General features: G+C 36.4%; 1 protein-coding gene across 35 annotated transcripts in view; it reads right to left on the bottom strand.

Moving 5' to 3' along the window:
• The window catches only part of Trip12 (thyroid hormone receptor interactor 12), a 108,940-nt gene that overhangs the window by 8,760 nt on the left and 85,402 nt on the right, over positions 1–14,778 (bottom strand). For all 35 annotated transcript variants that reach the window (XM_034521982.2, XM_034521987.2, XM_034521976.2 and 32 more), the window contains 10 exons: positions 14,621–14,694; positions 13,770–13,969; positions 13,057–13,184; positions 12,335–12,486; positions 10,399–10,541; positions 9,509–9,665; positions 7,961–8,059; positions 1,623–1,737; positions 1,197–1,351; positions 130–294 (listed from right to left, as the gene is read on the bottom strand). In XM_034521982.2, the coding sequence (XP_034377873.1) occupies positions 130–294; positions 1,197–1,351; positions 1,623–1,737; positions 7,961–8,059; positions 9,509–9,665; positions 10,399–10,541; positions 12,335–12,486; positions 13,057–13,184; positions 13,770–13,969; positions 14,621–14,694 (1,388 nt within the window). The remainder of the gene's footprint in view (positions 1–129; positions 295–1,196; positions 1,352–1,622; positions 1,738–7,960; positions 8,060–9,508; positions 9,666–10,398; positions 10,542–12,334; positions 12,487–13,056; positions 13,185–13,769; positions 13,970–14,620; positions 14,695–14,778) is intronic.

Here is a 14,778-nt window from a genome sequence, read left to right as displayed (position 1 = left end):
TTTTAATTATAAAAAAAGAAATTAAATATTACTAAAAGATAAATGTAATCAAATATAAACCACTTAACAAGCCTGATAATTCTAGAACAAAGAACTAAACTAATCCCCTGGACATCTCTCCAGACCTACCTGAGACTTATCCTGCTCCAGTCTTTTCTTCTGTCTGACAATGTCTTCTAGGTGATATACTGATCTGGCTACAACAGGATCAATGTCAAATAAATCATGAGATGTCAGTGAAGTTTCCTGCCGCAACATCCACTTATAAAAAGGGAGGCCAAGTGGAAGGTCCACCTGAAAAGGAACATGCAACATACTTTTCATAGCAAGCTTGTAACAGGTACTTTATAAAAGGTCATTTGGAAAAGGTAAAATAATCTCCCTCCAAGAGAAAAAGTAATTTAGGAACTGTTTCTCTCTTTACATGAAATCAAGAGCCAAATTGGGGCCCAAATTCCTGCCAACATTTTAGAATGCTAAATAAAGAACCTTTCTAAGCAAAAGAAGAACACCAATGATGAATATACAGTATCCATAAAGTATTTTACATGAGGGCCTCTGACACACTAAAGTGTTCCTCAGTGGAATTTTGAACCAACTAAACTCAATATAATTCTACTTATATATTTAATATTCTGAAATCAGAGGGGGGAAATGAGGTACTTACTTAAAACAAAACAAAAAGTAAAATAAAAAGAAATTTCTAAAATAGCCGATTTTAAAGAGAATGTACATTTGTGGGTTCATCAGGTGAAAATGTCTTACCCATATGGATAAAGCATCTCAGAAAATGTGAGAAAAGGAATAAAAAAAAGTCCAGAGATATTCAAACCTCCATAAATATTGATCACTTAGTTTATTTTCACAAGAGTATTCTAATAGATAGTCAATGAGTTTATCTACATGCTCATGGTTTTCCTATTAAAAATGTCAAACTGAATCATAGCAAAAATACAATTAATGTCATCCTTATGTTGCCTGACTCCTAAAGAAGTTCAACATGGACTAGAGGACAGCCTTACAAGTGTGCTACAGAAGCAGAACTGGCATTTTAAACAAAAATTTCAAGTAGTTCATGCACACATTTAAAACAGAGTAGCAGTGCTCAAAAACAGAGCACTGAGTACATGGGACTAAAGTACTTTCATAGAACATTTGTACAACTGTAGTAGATAAACGAACAATCCTAAACTTACCAATCTGAAATCCATGATAGCCTTAGCCATTAGTTTTCCTAAGAAGCGAAACTTCATCTTAACCTTTGCGATGTGAGCTGGCTTAGCTGTCCTACCAAAGGGAAGCGCAAACAGGCCCTGCAGGTTTTGAATATACTTGGTCCCTTCTTGGCTTCCTGTAAAGCGAGCAAGTACCACATTTCAGATGAGATTTTCCAAAACAAAACAAAGCATGGTAACTAAGAACAATAAGAAATTTAGTATTCAGAAAACTGAACCAATGGTCTCCAGAATTAGAAGACCTTCCCTTCCATTGGGTAAATGAGAAAATAGGGTGGGAAGAAATGAAAGGCAAAGAACCCAGCCACCAGCAGAGACTACCTGGTGGAAGGGCTCCCTTACCTCATCTCAGTACTACAGACTGACTGACTCACAGCAGCTGCTTACCTTTTGGATTGCTAAGAGTTACTTCTTCACCTCTCCAGAGACCCAAGTCAGCTCTCTGTAGTTCCTGAGAAACAAGTGCATAAAACTCCAGTGTTGGCCCCAAACCTGTACCAACCTAGAAAAAAATAAATAAAAGGAGAATCATTTTAAATTTTAGAAATTCTGATGCCTTTTCTGCATGGCAACCTCTTGGTGACATGGTTGCTAAAGCCAATGTTTGTCCGAAAGCATAAAAAATGTTTTTTCAAAAATGTCCTGAATTTTTGGGTACTAGAAATCCTTTATCATTCTCATTCCCTCTGGCCCCAACAATCTGATTATATGGCTCAACTGCTGTGGGTATGAATCTTTCCTTTAAAAATAAACATAGTACTGTCTGTATGTGTTTATTTTTCTCTCTTTAAGGAAACTATCATCTCCAAACCAACTCAGGAGAAGCTCCACAACCTTCTTCAGTAAGTATGACTCTTTCCTATGACATTCTAGGGCTTTAAAACTATTCTATTACATGCACGTTTTAGATGTAGAATTATTTTGACTGTCCTAGAGTCTAACATACATTTAATAGAAATCTAAGTGATAAAATTTTAAGGTCTGAATTCATTTCAGCAACCAGGGGCTGGTTGGAGTCAGAGGCTCCATAAATGCAAGGGTATACTGGAACCACAAGATATTTATCAGTGTGATATACACACACAGTCCTCCATCAGATTTCTAAGTTGTGCAGCTTGAAAAGTTGCTACGTGACCACAACATTATCAATATACTTGGAGCACTGTTCACAGACCCAGCATTCAGACTCAGCATTCCTCCATGTTCTAGCAAGATCCCACCACCTCAGTCCATAATAAACAAAGACAAGCAACAACAATAAGGTTACATTACAGCTTAAGATTATAAGCTGACAATTATCTGTTTAAAAGACCACTTGCTTATTACTATACTTACTTTTTAAATAGCCCATGCTATCTTAAGAGTTGATATAGTCTACCAAATCTTTTATTCTGACTTTCAAAGCAGTGACTGTTTGCACCTGGAAAGCCCTTTCTGATTAACTCCCACCCATTCCACACAAGTTCACATGAGTAGATGGGAATTCACTATTTGACCTTCTCTTGCTCTGACAGAATCCTGCAGTTCACCTTCAGCTTTTCTTACCCCCACAATCTAACCAATCACTATATAATATAACCTCTGCCTCAACTAGTGATTCTCTCTCTACCTCCTTCTCTTTTTATCTGCTTGAGCTTACTGAGCGTGAGCGACCACTTACACTACTGTTCCTCACACCCTACATATTAACAGTGATACTTCCTAAGAAAAAACCTTTTGTTCACTCAAAACACAGCACATCCGTTTCCAGCATCGCTAACCTTGACTCCTACTGCTCTATCCTAACTTATTAGTAGCTCCTGCCCTTGATTCCATGATAGCTGGAAGACGTCTCTGTTCTGCTGGAGCCATTCTCCTTTATATCAGTGACTTGCTTCCAACTCAAATGCACCTTAGAACCACATTACCACCTTATCCAACATGTTCCATCTTCTTTAAGCTTTTATGACCACACAGTTTAACATGTGTGGGGGAGGGGTGTGTTTTGTTAACAAATGTGTCATCCTTCTAAAAATAAAGAAAACCTTCATAAAGGTAGGTAGAGACACCTTGTTATTTTGCTCTCCATTCATTTCCAGTCACTGGAGTAAAGGGAGAGGAAAAAAGGATGAGACATGCAGTTACACATGTTGTCCACAGGGTGGTGATCCAGAGCCATTCTCTTTCACAAAATTATCCCAAATTGAGTACAAGTCGTAAGTTTATTACTTTCTCTTAAATAGTTTTTTTCTAAAAGTAAAGTGGACTTAACTTAAAAGAATTAAATTCCACAGGTATTACTAAACACCTATGCCACACCCACCAAAGCCATCACAACTCCCTTCTGAGGTTGGTCAGCAGTGTCCTAAATCTATCTACTTAGATGGTCTGGTTTCATTTCCATTTTTTAAAGGGAAAAAAATATTCTAGAAAAAACTACAGGAGACTGTCTCAAATAAGCAAATACAAGAACTAAAACAGTAGCAATAACAACTTGGCTTAAAAGAGTCTTTTTATCTCAAAGTTGACACAAACTAGCATGTTTTATATGCCAGACAATGTTAAGTGTTTTACATACATTAGTTTGCTTTTGCTAGTCATTCTAGCAACATGGTGCAGTGGACACATTTTCCCAATGAAGTTGGATCCCAGAACCTTTTTCAGAGTTAGTAGGGAAGAACCTATTGAACACAATAAACTATTGATTTCTATTGAACTACTGAACAATAGCAGTTCAAAACTTCCTAAGCAGAGTCTGTGAAAAGCCGTTCTGAACCCATAGGCTTCATTTAATTACAAGTGTCTATTAAAGCCTATTATGTGTGCATGTGTGAGTACTCACATGTGTAACTAACAAGTGTTCAGGTTTCAAAGCACAATTTGTGTTAGACATTTCTCTTTTCATCATCTGAGTTCTAGGGATCAAACTCAGGTTATCAGGCTTGGTGGCCAGTGCCTTTAACCACTGAGCCATCTCACCAGCCCTGGGTTAGTCTTAGAAGTACCACTAAAGCAAAAACTATAATTAGGGAAGATTTAAAAAATAAATAAATAAATTGAAACCAGTACTAAATAAAGGGCTTCTAAACTCATCGCCATCCTCCCAGTTTTCCATCTCCTGCCTCCAAAACTTTCAGAACAGCACTGGCTTTTGTCAATGACCACCAAGTCCCAATCCTTCAGTTTAGTTCCACTCTGCTGGACAATTGTCCTATAAGTGTCCCCCTCTCTCCCACTAAGCTCTCTTGTCTTTCTAAAACTCAATCTGAATGTCTCATTCTTGTGGTACCTCCAAAGATCACTTGCCACACCTTTTTGTGCCTTTGTCTTAGGAATCTCCAACTAACCTGTAACAATGTGACAGTTCTGCCATAACCTGGCTCACTGCCATACTTCTCAGGACACAAACATCTACATTTTTACTCTGGTGACTGACAACCCTAAGAGCTTTTCAAGAACTTTGTTATAAGATTATGTTTACAAAAAATGAATGAAAAATCAAAGCAATGACTACAATTACATTTAAGTAGCTACTGGTAATACTGTAAACAAAATTACTCAATTTATAGTGTATGTACAATGTTTTAACTCTTTACACATATGAACTTAGCAACAACTCTTGAGGATACACTTCTATTACCCAAATTTTTCACACAAGAAAATAGGAACAAAGCAGTGGAGATTCAGTGAAGTTAAAACCACTGAGCTTTCTCTTTACCTAGAAAAGCATTATTTGAATCTTTTGGCACACTCTATTTTTTGCTTGATGAAAATCATCTCAAAAGAAGCTAAAAAGGAAAAAGTAAACCATTCTCAGTCACAGATGACAGAATCATCTATGACAGGGGTCTGTGAGCTACACTGGACCACACCTCCGCTAGTTCCCTGCCTGCTTTTTTAATGGATGAAAGCTAAGAATGGTTGTTAAATGAGTAGAAAGCATCTATTTGTATTTCAAGATGTACAAAAATGAAAGGAACTTCAAATTTTGGTGACCATAAAAAATCGTTCTGAAGGAGGATCCAATCTGTAGCTCAAGATGGCCCTGGCACTGTAAACTAACACAATGCGTGTTCAAATGCAGGTGTCTGCTGTGTCAAGATGCATATGGAGGTCAGAGATTTATCTCAGGCTGCTAGGCTTGCACAGCAAGTACTACTTACTTTTTACCTATGGGGCCCTGCAGTAGTTGCGCCTCCAAAACCCCAACAGAAACGAACAGAAACTATTCCCTTAAGCAGGCTACTTCTTCCCAGGACCATTTCTTGAAGAGGATATTCGTTTTTCTTATTGCATTACCTGGGTACTTTTCAGAAACAAATTAACTTAAATTCTGGAGTCTCTTTCTAGATACTCGATTTGGTTTTGTTACCCCAATCCTTCTGGATTTCTGCAGACTTTCTGAAAGAGGTAATGTGAAGTCTTCTAACCTTGTTTTTCTTCACTCCAATTGTTACATTTTCCATTTTTTAATTTTGTGTTGCATTGTGCTTATTTTCTTTGAGATATGCTTCATTACATAACCTAGGCTGGCATTGAACAGATTCCAGAAATGTATCACCATGCCTCTTTTAGTTTTTGTTAAACAGCATGCCCACATAAAGATTATAATTATGTCTACATAAAGTCTGTGAAACACTAATTTTGCTCAGTTTAGAGAAAGTGGGAATGTGTACAGTATTGTGCTATTAGTATGGTACCTTAAATTATTATGGTAGCTTTAATGCTTAAATTCACTTTAATTCTTATATAATTTAAATTAATTAAACTCATAATTGTGTATTTTTTGCTAAAATTCCTCTTCTATTATTTGACTTTTGTTACCATGGCTTCGAAAATAATACTCTTCCTTTATTTCCATTTGTTGCTGGAAACTATAAAAATACAATAAAGATGATCTTGTTTTCTGTGATGCTCAAAAACTTGATTATAGAGCATTTGAGATTATTGTGCCCTCCAACTTTACAAATATTTTTTGAAAATATTTTAAACACGTATTAAATCTCATAAACTCTACCATAACCACTCCATTCTGACATAGTGACATGATCATGCAATGATCATGGCACTGTTCCAATACAATTTCATCTGTGAGGCAGTGATGTGGCTCACATGTACAGGGAACCTGCTACTGTGCCTGATTACCTAAATTCAATCTCCAGACCCTACATGGCAGAAGAGGACTGATCCTCACATATGCACCATTGCACATGGTGCCCACATACATAACCATATACTCATACACGCCCACACACATGTCCACACATCCATATACAACAGTAATAAAATTAAACAGAGTAAGGTTGTGGGTGGCAGCGACCTGTAATACCAGAATTTAGGAGGCTGAAGCAGGAAAACACTAAGTTCAAGGCTTCTGTTCTGTATTTCATGGTAATCCCTAATATCAAATAAATAAATAAATAAATAAATGGCCTCCAAAAAGAAAACGAGGAGGGGGGAACTTATTTGGATCTGTTACTCAATTCTATATATTAAAAAGTAATACAAAATGATCACAGAATATGAGCAAAAATACACATTTAAATCTAAGATATCATTCATGGAAAATCTTATAATATAAACACACAAAAATTACAGACTAGATAAATGACAAACTAGAAGGAAATGGCAGGATATTTATAAAAGATACAAATGCAGAACTTCTAATTCAGTGGCAAAGCAAACCCAAACTGAAAAGTAGGAAGCAGTGTCAGCATCTTCTCCAAAATGGAAAGTGACCAACAAGCAATCCAAAAATGGTCCACTTTCTCAACGCAAGGAAAATGATAATTTATTAAACCATACTAAGATTCTACAAACACATTATAGCAATTTAACTGAAAAACCCACAACACCAAGGACAGAGCAAGATCATGAAACACTACACTCTGACATAAATTACTGGGAAAACGAAAAAATTGGAGCCACCACTAGCATAAAGTATGTTTTAATAAAATTAAACAACTTACCAAATGACTTAGAATTGAACCACAAATGTATTTATTACAGAAAGACTTGAGCATGAATGTTTTAACAATGTCACTAAGTCAAAAAACAGAAAAAGAATGCAAATGTCCCAAAACTAGTGATTGACATATATTAAGCCACTTGTGAAATAAAATACACACAAAAATTTGAAAAAAATTAATTAAAAAAAAAAGACAAAAAAAGCAACTGGTGTGCACTACATGGATGAGGCCCATGTGCATGGCAGTAATGAAAGAGTGACACAACAGTCACATTATTGCATGAATGCATTTTTTATGAGCTTGTAAAAATAGCAAAATAACAACATAGGAAGCTAGACCAGTGGCTGCCAGGGCAGTCTTTATAGGGAGAGATGGTCTTCACTTGCCATGGTGAAGTGGCTCCAGGATGCACATATATCAACTCTTAGAAAAAGTTTTTATGATATACACCATATACCATAAATCTATCAATAAACTTGACTCTAAAAAAGCAATTCAAGTATTTCTCAATTACTGATTCTTAGAATATTCTTTCAGTTCATAAACATTACACAAAGATGTGCATACTTTTGCCAGGAAAATCCCGTGTCTTATTTTGCATTTAAACCCCTAAAAAATGGAAAACTTAAAACATATCATTAAAGAGAAAGTAGATCATTTCTTTTCTGTCTTAAACTACATTGACCAATGCCTTTCAGAATTTTGTAGTACAACATACACAAATGACATTTTATCAAAAGCGTAAGTTGAAACACCATCAGGGAGTCCAAAACTTACCTCATTTTCATATTGGATTTCTAACATGGCCCGAGAGCTACCAAGGTCCTGCATCACAGACTCGGCTTGTTTCAGTAGCTCCTCTCTGTTCACAGTACGCTAACAAAGGAAATAGATGTGAACAAATAATGCTCCACTGAGTCAACAGGTAGCACTTTCTGCAGTGCAAAACAATCCACTTGACTGTTTCCTGGAATGGCCCTCTGAAACCTTTGAGCTGACTGCAGGCTGTGCAGTGTGTTCCATGCTAAGGTGAATTTTTGTGACGCAATTGTCTTTGAGTCATTTCTGTTCGTGTAAGTAACCCCAATAAAACTAATTGTTCTGTTGTGGACTACCCAACTTGGGTGAGTAGATGTGTGTTATATCTCCCCAGGAAATTTTGTCAACGTAACACATATTTTCCATATATTAAAGAAAGCTACATAAATATCCTTAACCATGGGAAGTTTAGAAAATTCAAGTTAAAGAAGAAAAGATCTACTTTGCCAAAAACTAATGTAATTCATGAATCCAGAAACATGACATTTTCTTGGGTACATTTATAACTTTGATGACGAAGAAGTAGGTATGAAGATGACAGGGGAGAAACTGAAAAACCTCTAGACTTTCAACTGCCTTTTCTACAAGATGCTTAGTGAGATTAGGATGATAAAAGTTGTCATTTCCAAACTTGGCAACACTGCTGTTGATGGAATCCTCAAGATGTAAAAACTTGGAAGAGACCACGGCAAAACAGAAAGTGCAGGTTAGTCAGTCATGGTACATGCCTTTTATACCAGCATTCAGAGGTAAGCAGGGCTCTTGAGTTCAAGACCATCCTGGTCTACAGTGAGTTTTCTAGGACAGCCAGGGCTACACAAAAGAAACCCTGTCTTGAAAAATTGTCAACCCCTCCAACCCCCCAACCCACACAGAGTGGAGGTCAAAGGCTAGGATTCGTCTCACATGCAAATGGCTCAGGCACAACTATAAGCCAAGATTAGAAGCAAGGGAGATGAAGTCAGTAACACTGGAGCTGAGACAGACTCAAAATATATTAGCGATTCTGTTTCACTTTTTCAAATGGGCTGATATGCTAAGGAATTAAAATGTACCAAATATTCAGAGTTGATTTTAAAAGAGAAACTATAATTTGACAAATTTCAAATATGGAGAGGAAGAAATTAAGGTTTTAAACATCATGGTAACTAAAGAATGTTACATCAAAAAAAAAAAAAAAAAAGACTAATACAAGTTTCAAGAGGCTCATAGGAAAATACACTAACACATGAGTGATTTTTTTTAGTATGATTGGATCAGCAATTAAAGAGTGCTTGCTACTTGGTTCCCAGCCCCCACACTAGGTAGCTCACAACCTCCACCTGAAGTGGATCTATTCTATTCTATTCTATTCTATTCTATTCTATTCTATTCTTCTAGGCACATGCATGAACACACTCAGGCATAGAGACATTAGGATTAAGTGACGGCTGTGACTCCAGAAGAATAAAAGGCCCTGCCTTTTATTTGGAAAGATCAACATAAATACTCTTGGGAAATACTTACTTTTTTTCTATCCAATCTAGGCGCAACTCTGCTGTCTTGAGAATCAGACTGGTTGATTTCTGGGTTGGTATCAAGTAATCTTTGCATTGCTCGGTCCCGATCAAATGCAGTTACATAAAAAAGCATTTGTCGGGTATCAAAAGGAAAGAAAAATGGGCTATAAAAGATAAAATACAAATTTACCATCTAAGTGAGAATCAAAAGACATTTAAAAAAATCAAAATCTATATTGGATACAATTTCTAATAGAAACTTCTAGCAAGAATAGTCCTCTAAAAATCTCTCATGCAGTGTGCGTGTGCACGTGCGCACGCTCGCACACCATTGCAATATCACATGTGCTTCTTCTTGAAATCCCACATACAAAAGTTAATGGCTTTACTTCTTTCATGATCTTCACCACAGGCTTAGCACTGGAAAGTCACTCCCAAGAATGAATCTTGCACCTAAGACATTCCTACAGTGACTTTAAGGGTTTGACCCATTTTTTTTTTCTTTTTTTTGGAAAAGATCCTGAAATATCAATGAATCTGTTTGGTACAATGTCATACCATGTAGATATGGTGAATCCACATAAAAACTCAATTTCTAAGTTGATTTTACCAAAACTGGTCTATAGTATCTAGTTCAAAAAGGCTAAAAAACAATCATACATCTTTAGTACGTTTTTACTAAAAAAAAAAAAGAGGCAAAAAAAAAAAAAAAAAAAAAAAAAAAAAAAGCCTTTACTGCCCTCAATCAAATATCCTTCAGTGGATTCGACACGTTGTCAACAAGTGTTATAATATTACTAAAGGGCTAAACAAGCCAACTACATCTCTTCTACCACAAGTCATGATAAAGGCCAAGATCATGTTAACATTTACGAGTTTATCCAAAGACTGTCTTACCAGGTCTTTCCTAGCTCAGTGAGCCATGGTGGGATGTTTCCTGTCATGATTACTAGAGGATCTTGAAGCTGCCTATTCGCTTTTGCTGTTAATTTACTGTTAATAAATTCACTAGTAGGAATAATCTCCTTGCACATCGCATTCTGTAAAATAAAATAAGTTCAAAATCTTTTCCTGTGTCCATAAACGAGTGGGTCCATAGCTTTCATATTAAAACAAACAAACAAACAAACAAAAAACCACACACACACATAATACACAGTCCCTCAATGGTGTTTACAATTTTTGAAAATTCCTGCATCCAAACCTCATAAAGCTGTTTCCCTTCACTGTTTTTACACTATATAAATAAGAAATGAGGTATTCAACTGTTTACTCAATAAAAATCTTTACATGAAGAAAATGTGTGCTGGCTGGATTTATGTCAACTTAATACAAGCTATCGGAGAGAACTTCAATTTGCTTTTGGTCATGGTATTTCATCACAGCAACAGACTCTTTAATTGGGACAGAAATTGGTACTAGGATTTTGAGGTATTGCAGTGATAGACCTTGACCATGTTGTCTTTTGAGAGAATTGTGGAACGACCTTTAAACTTTGGGCTGGAAAAGCCATTAAGCACTCCAACCCTGTTGAGCTGTGCTGTGGAAGTATAGAAGATAAGAATGTTGAAAGATCCAGAGAATGTAGCTCTATCTAAGCTTGTGAAATTCCAGAGGGAAGTTTTGAGAGACTCTTACAGACTCTATCAGGTCCACTGCATAATTTGAATTAAGAACTTGTGGCTCTTATGAGCTAGGTATCAAAACTCGGCTGTGATTAAAAAGATACCAGTACCACTGAAGTGAAACCTTTGTGACTGGGACAAATGATGCTGGCTAGGTGGAGCTGAGAAATTAGTGGTGGTGAAGATGAGAACTAACATTACTAAGGTAAAATCTTCTGAGGAAGTGATTCCTTAGAGTCAGCACACAGCAGCTGTGTTCCATAGATGACCAAGGTGGTACCCTGAGCTGGCAGCTTTAAGAGTCACCTAGCTGGTAACTGGTTTTGAAGGCATGAAGGGGTCATAAAGAGCAGCTAAGGCCTTCATAAGATTAGGCTGCAGGAGGCCAGGCTTGGTAGTACACACCTTTACTCCTACCACTCAGAAGCAGAGATATGAAGATCTCTCAGTTCAAGCCCAGCATGGTCTACATAGTAAATTCCAGGATAGCTAGGGCTTAATGCAAGACCCGGTTTCAAAAAAAAAAATAAAACAACAATAACTAAAAAATGAAATATGGGCTGGAGAGATGGCTCAGTGGTTAAGGGCACTGACTGCTCTTTCCAGAGGCCCTGAGTTCAATTCCCAGCAACTACACAGTGGCTCACAACCATCTGTAAGGGGATCTGATGCCCTCTTCTGATGTGTCTGAAGACAGCAAGCCTGTAGTACATTTCTTAATTAGTGAATGATATGGGAGGGCAGGGGGCGGGGGGTGTTGTGTCTCAGTCCATTATGAGTTTGGCATGGATTCTGTAAGAAAGCACTTTGAACAAACCATAAGGAGTGACCCAATAAGCTGCATCCCTTTGTGACCTCTGCATCAGCTACTGACTCTTCCAGGTTCCTGCCTTGCCTGAGTTCCTGCCTACACTTCATTAGATGATAAAGGGTGATGTGAAAGTGTAAGCCAAATAAATGCTTTAGACTGCAACTTGCTTTTGGTCATAGTATTGTATTCAATCACTGCAATAGAAACCCTAACTAGAACAAAATGTTATTTCTTTAAAAATAAAAAACTTAACCCAAGAATAAGAATAAAAGTTCTGTAGATGAGGTCATTGTAAACATGAATCACTGTATGTATCTATTTCTAGTGTAACAGAGAATTCATTAACAAAACAGAAAACTGTAAAGAGCACAGGATTTCATAAGGAGACATTACTCACATCATACAAGTAATACCAATATCGACTGATGGCATGTAAAACTCTTAAAAGAAGTATTACATCTAAAGATGGGTCTTCAAAGGTGATATTTTCAGGTGGTGTGGGAATGAGGTAAACTTCTAAAGGATTTGCTACTGACGGGCACACTCCATCTAGAGGATAAAGAATTTGATCAAAGTTTCAGTTGATCAAAGTTACAATAGCTAAAAAACATATAAATTCAGACTCTTCTTCACTATGTGAAGCTGCTGTATTTAACTTCTTAGTATCTCAATGGTATTAAACATAGACATTTCTTCCCTTTTGACCACATCAAGACTAAGGCATAGTAAATGATCATGTTCCCCTGAACACACACAGCCAAACAAACAGGAGAAAAATAACTCTTTCCTGCAAGCTATCCTGTGACAGTGAATATATTTAACCCCTCATGAAGCCATGAGAGGTCCTAAGTTCAATGCCCAGTGGCTCACAAATATCTATAATGAGATCCAAAGCCCTCTTCTGGTATCTCACATACATAAAAAAATCTTAGAAAAAGAAAAAAGAAGACCTTCCTAGGTTATTTTCAGTTTTAATTTTATAGATACATAATTCTTATTTTCTAGACAATAAAATCAACCATTTAACTAAAAGTCATCATTCTATAGTAATTTATTTCTTAATTAACTCCAACAATTTTTGGAGCTGATGACAGTCAGCTTCCCTCAATGGATCCTTACCATGCCATAACTCATCATGTTTCTTTGCATTTCTGGGGGAAGTTTTTGTTGGAGCTGTTTGGGCTCTCCCCCTTTTGCCACCAACACAATCTTTACTACTTTCTTCATCCTCTCTCACGGGTTTGTACCTAAGGGGATAAGACACTATGAAAATCAAATGCAGACTTTAAATTTGCAATGCAAATAATTTAATAAAGCTAATAATGTCTAAGTCACAGAAAACATATACAAGCCAATCCCTAAGAGTTTTCTCCCTATTTGGATTCAGACAATTAGCAAGAGTTTATGAAAACAGTAAGTAAGCAAGTAAGTCTTCTCAGGAAGACTATACTTTGGGAAATGGCTCTCTTCTTTCTATAAATGGCAGACATGAAAGGCAGCCTAGGAAGTTGCATCCAAATGTCACAGGACTTCTAGCTACCAAACCTATAATCTAATAGGATACCATTTGACTATCAAAAGACCGAAAATGAATCAAAAAAGGTATACTACTGCCTATAAACATGCTTTCTAGTAGACATAATGAGGAAGCAATATTCATATACACATTAAATATTTGAAGGGCTTTCATAGTTCAAATGTTGGATTTAGATTCATTCTCTCCTCACAGAATTGGGCCATCAATTTAATGTAAATTCTTAAAAAAGATCACATGCTACCAAAAAAACCCAACCAAACAAACAAACAAACAAACAAAAACAATTCAGACTTGCCATATTGTATGAGTCTTTGTCCAAATTCCAGCTCTTCCCAGAGGATTGCTCTCATCATCAGTAGATTCTCTTTCATCTTCAGCTTGTACGCTGAACTGCCGCACGGCCTGATACACAGTCATGTTGTATGGTAGTAGATGTTCTCCAATATAAAACTGTAGCCTGTGCCTTACATTTCCCGAATTTAAAAATTGAGCAGCCTGAATAAAGCAAAGAGAAGTAGCTATAAACCCAAGTACTGATAGCTGAGATTTATCTGCTAGGACAACAAGCCAAAATCTTTGGTGAATGTTGCAAACTACAGATAACTCTTGAACTCTATATATTCTGAGTCATTACTTATCTGAAATGCTTCAAGACAGAGTGCTCAGAGAATCGAGCTTTTGTGTGTGATGTATAGAGATACTAGCATCTATACAGAGATGGGATCCAACTACAGACTATTCACTTTATGCACAAAAGCTCTGGAGATAACTGAATATTGATATGATTAGTTTAACTTCCATTATTTACACAACCTACCACATACAGACAAATGTGAATTTTCTATCTGTAGCTACCTGCGTAAGATTTCATATTTGGATATTTACTTTAGGGATGCTAAACCTATAATAGTCTATTTTTCCCTTTACATTCTGAAAATCAATTTATAAGCAGATGCAATAAAAAAAAATAACTAACAAAATTGAAGAACCATCCTAAAATAAGTAATTAATCAATTATTAAAATGTATTAATTACCCCTTTCTATGATTTTTTTTTCCAATAATGGTTGATAAGGGGCCATTTGAATCCTAGAAATCACAGATAAGGTATAAGTGTACACCACAACACAAGTGAAAAAGACCTTACCAGAGACTCATCTATTTCTTCATCTGACCCATCATCATCACTGTCTTCATCATCTTCTCTTACTCTTCCATATCCTGAATAAAAAAAGAGAAAAAAGACAAAAGAAAAAAGACAAAAGAATTTTACTTGTCAGATGAAAACTTAAACTGGTATTTTCT

The sequence above is a fragment of the Arvicanthis niloticus genome, chromosome 17 (genome assembly GCF_011762505.2).
Source record: "Arvicanthis niloticus isolate mArvNil1 chromosome 17, mArvNil1.pat.X, whole genome shotgun sequence".
Lineage (NCBI taxonomy): Eukaryota > Metazoa > Chordata > Mammalia > Rodentia > Muridae > Arvicanthis > Arvicanthis niloticus.
The sequence above is the reverse complement of the archived record's forward strand: the minus strand, read 5'-3'. Positions and strand labels throughout refer to the sequence as shown.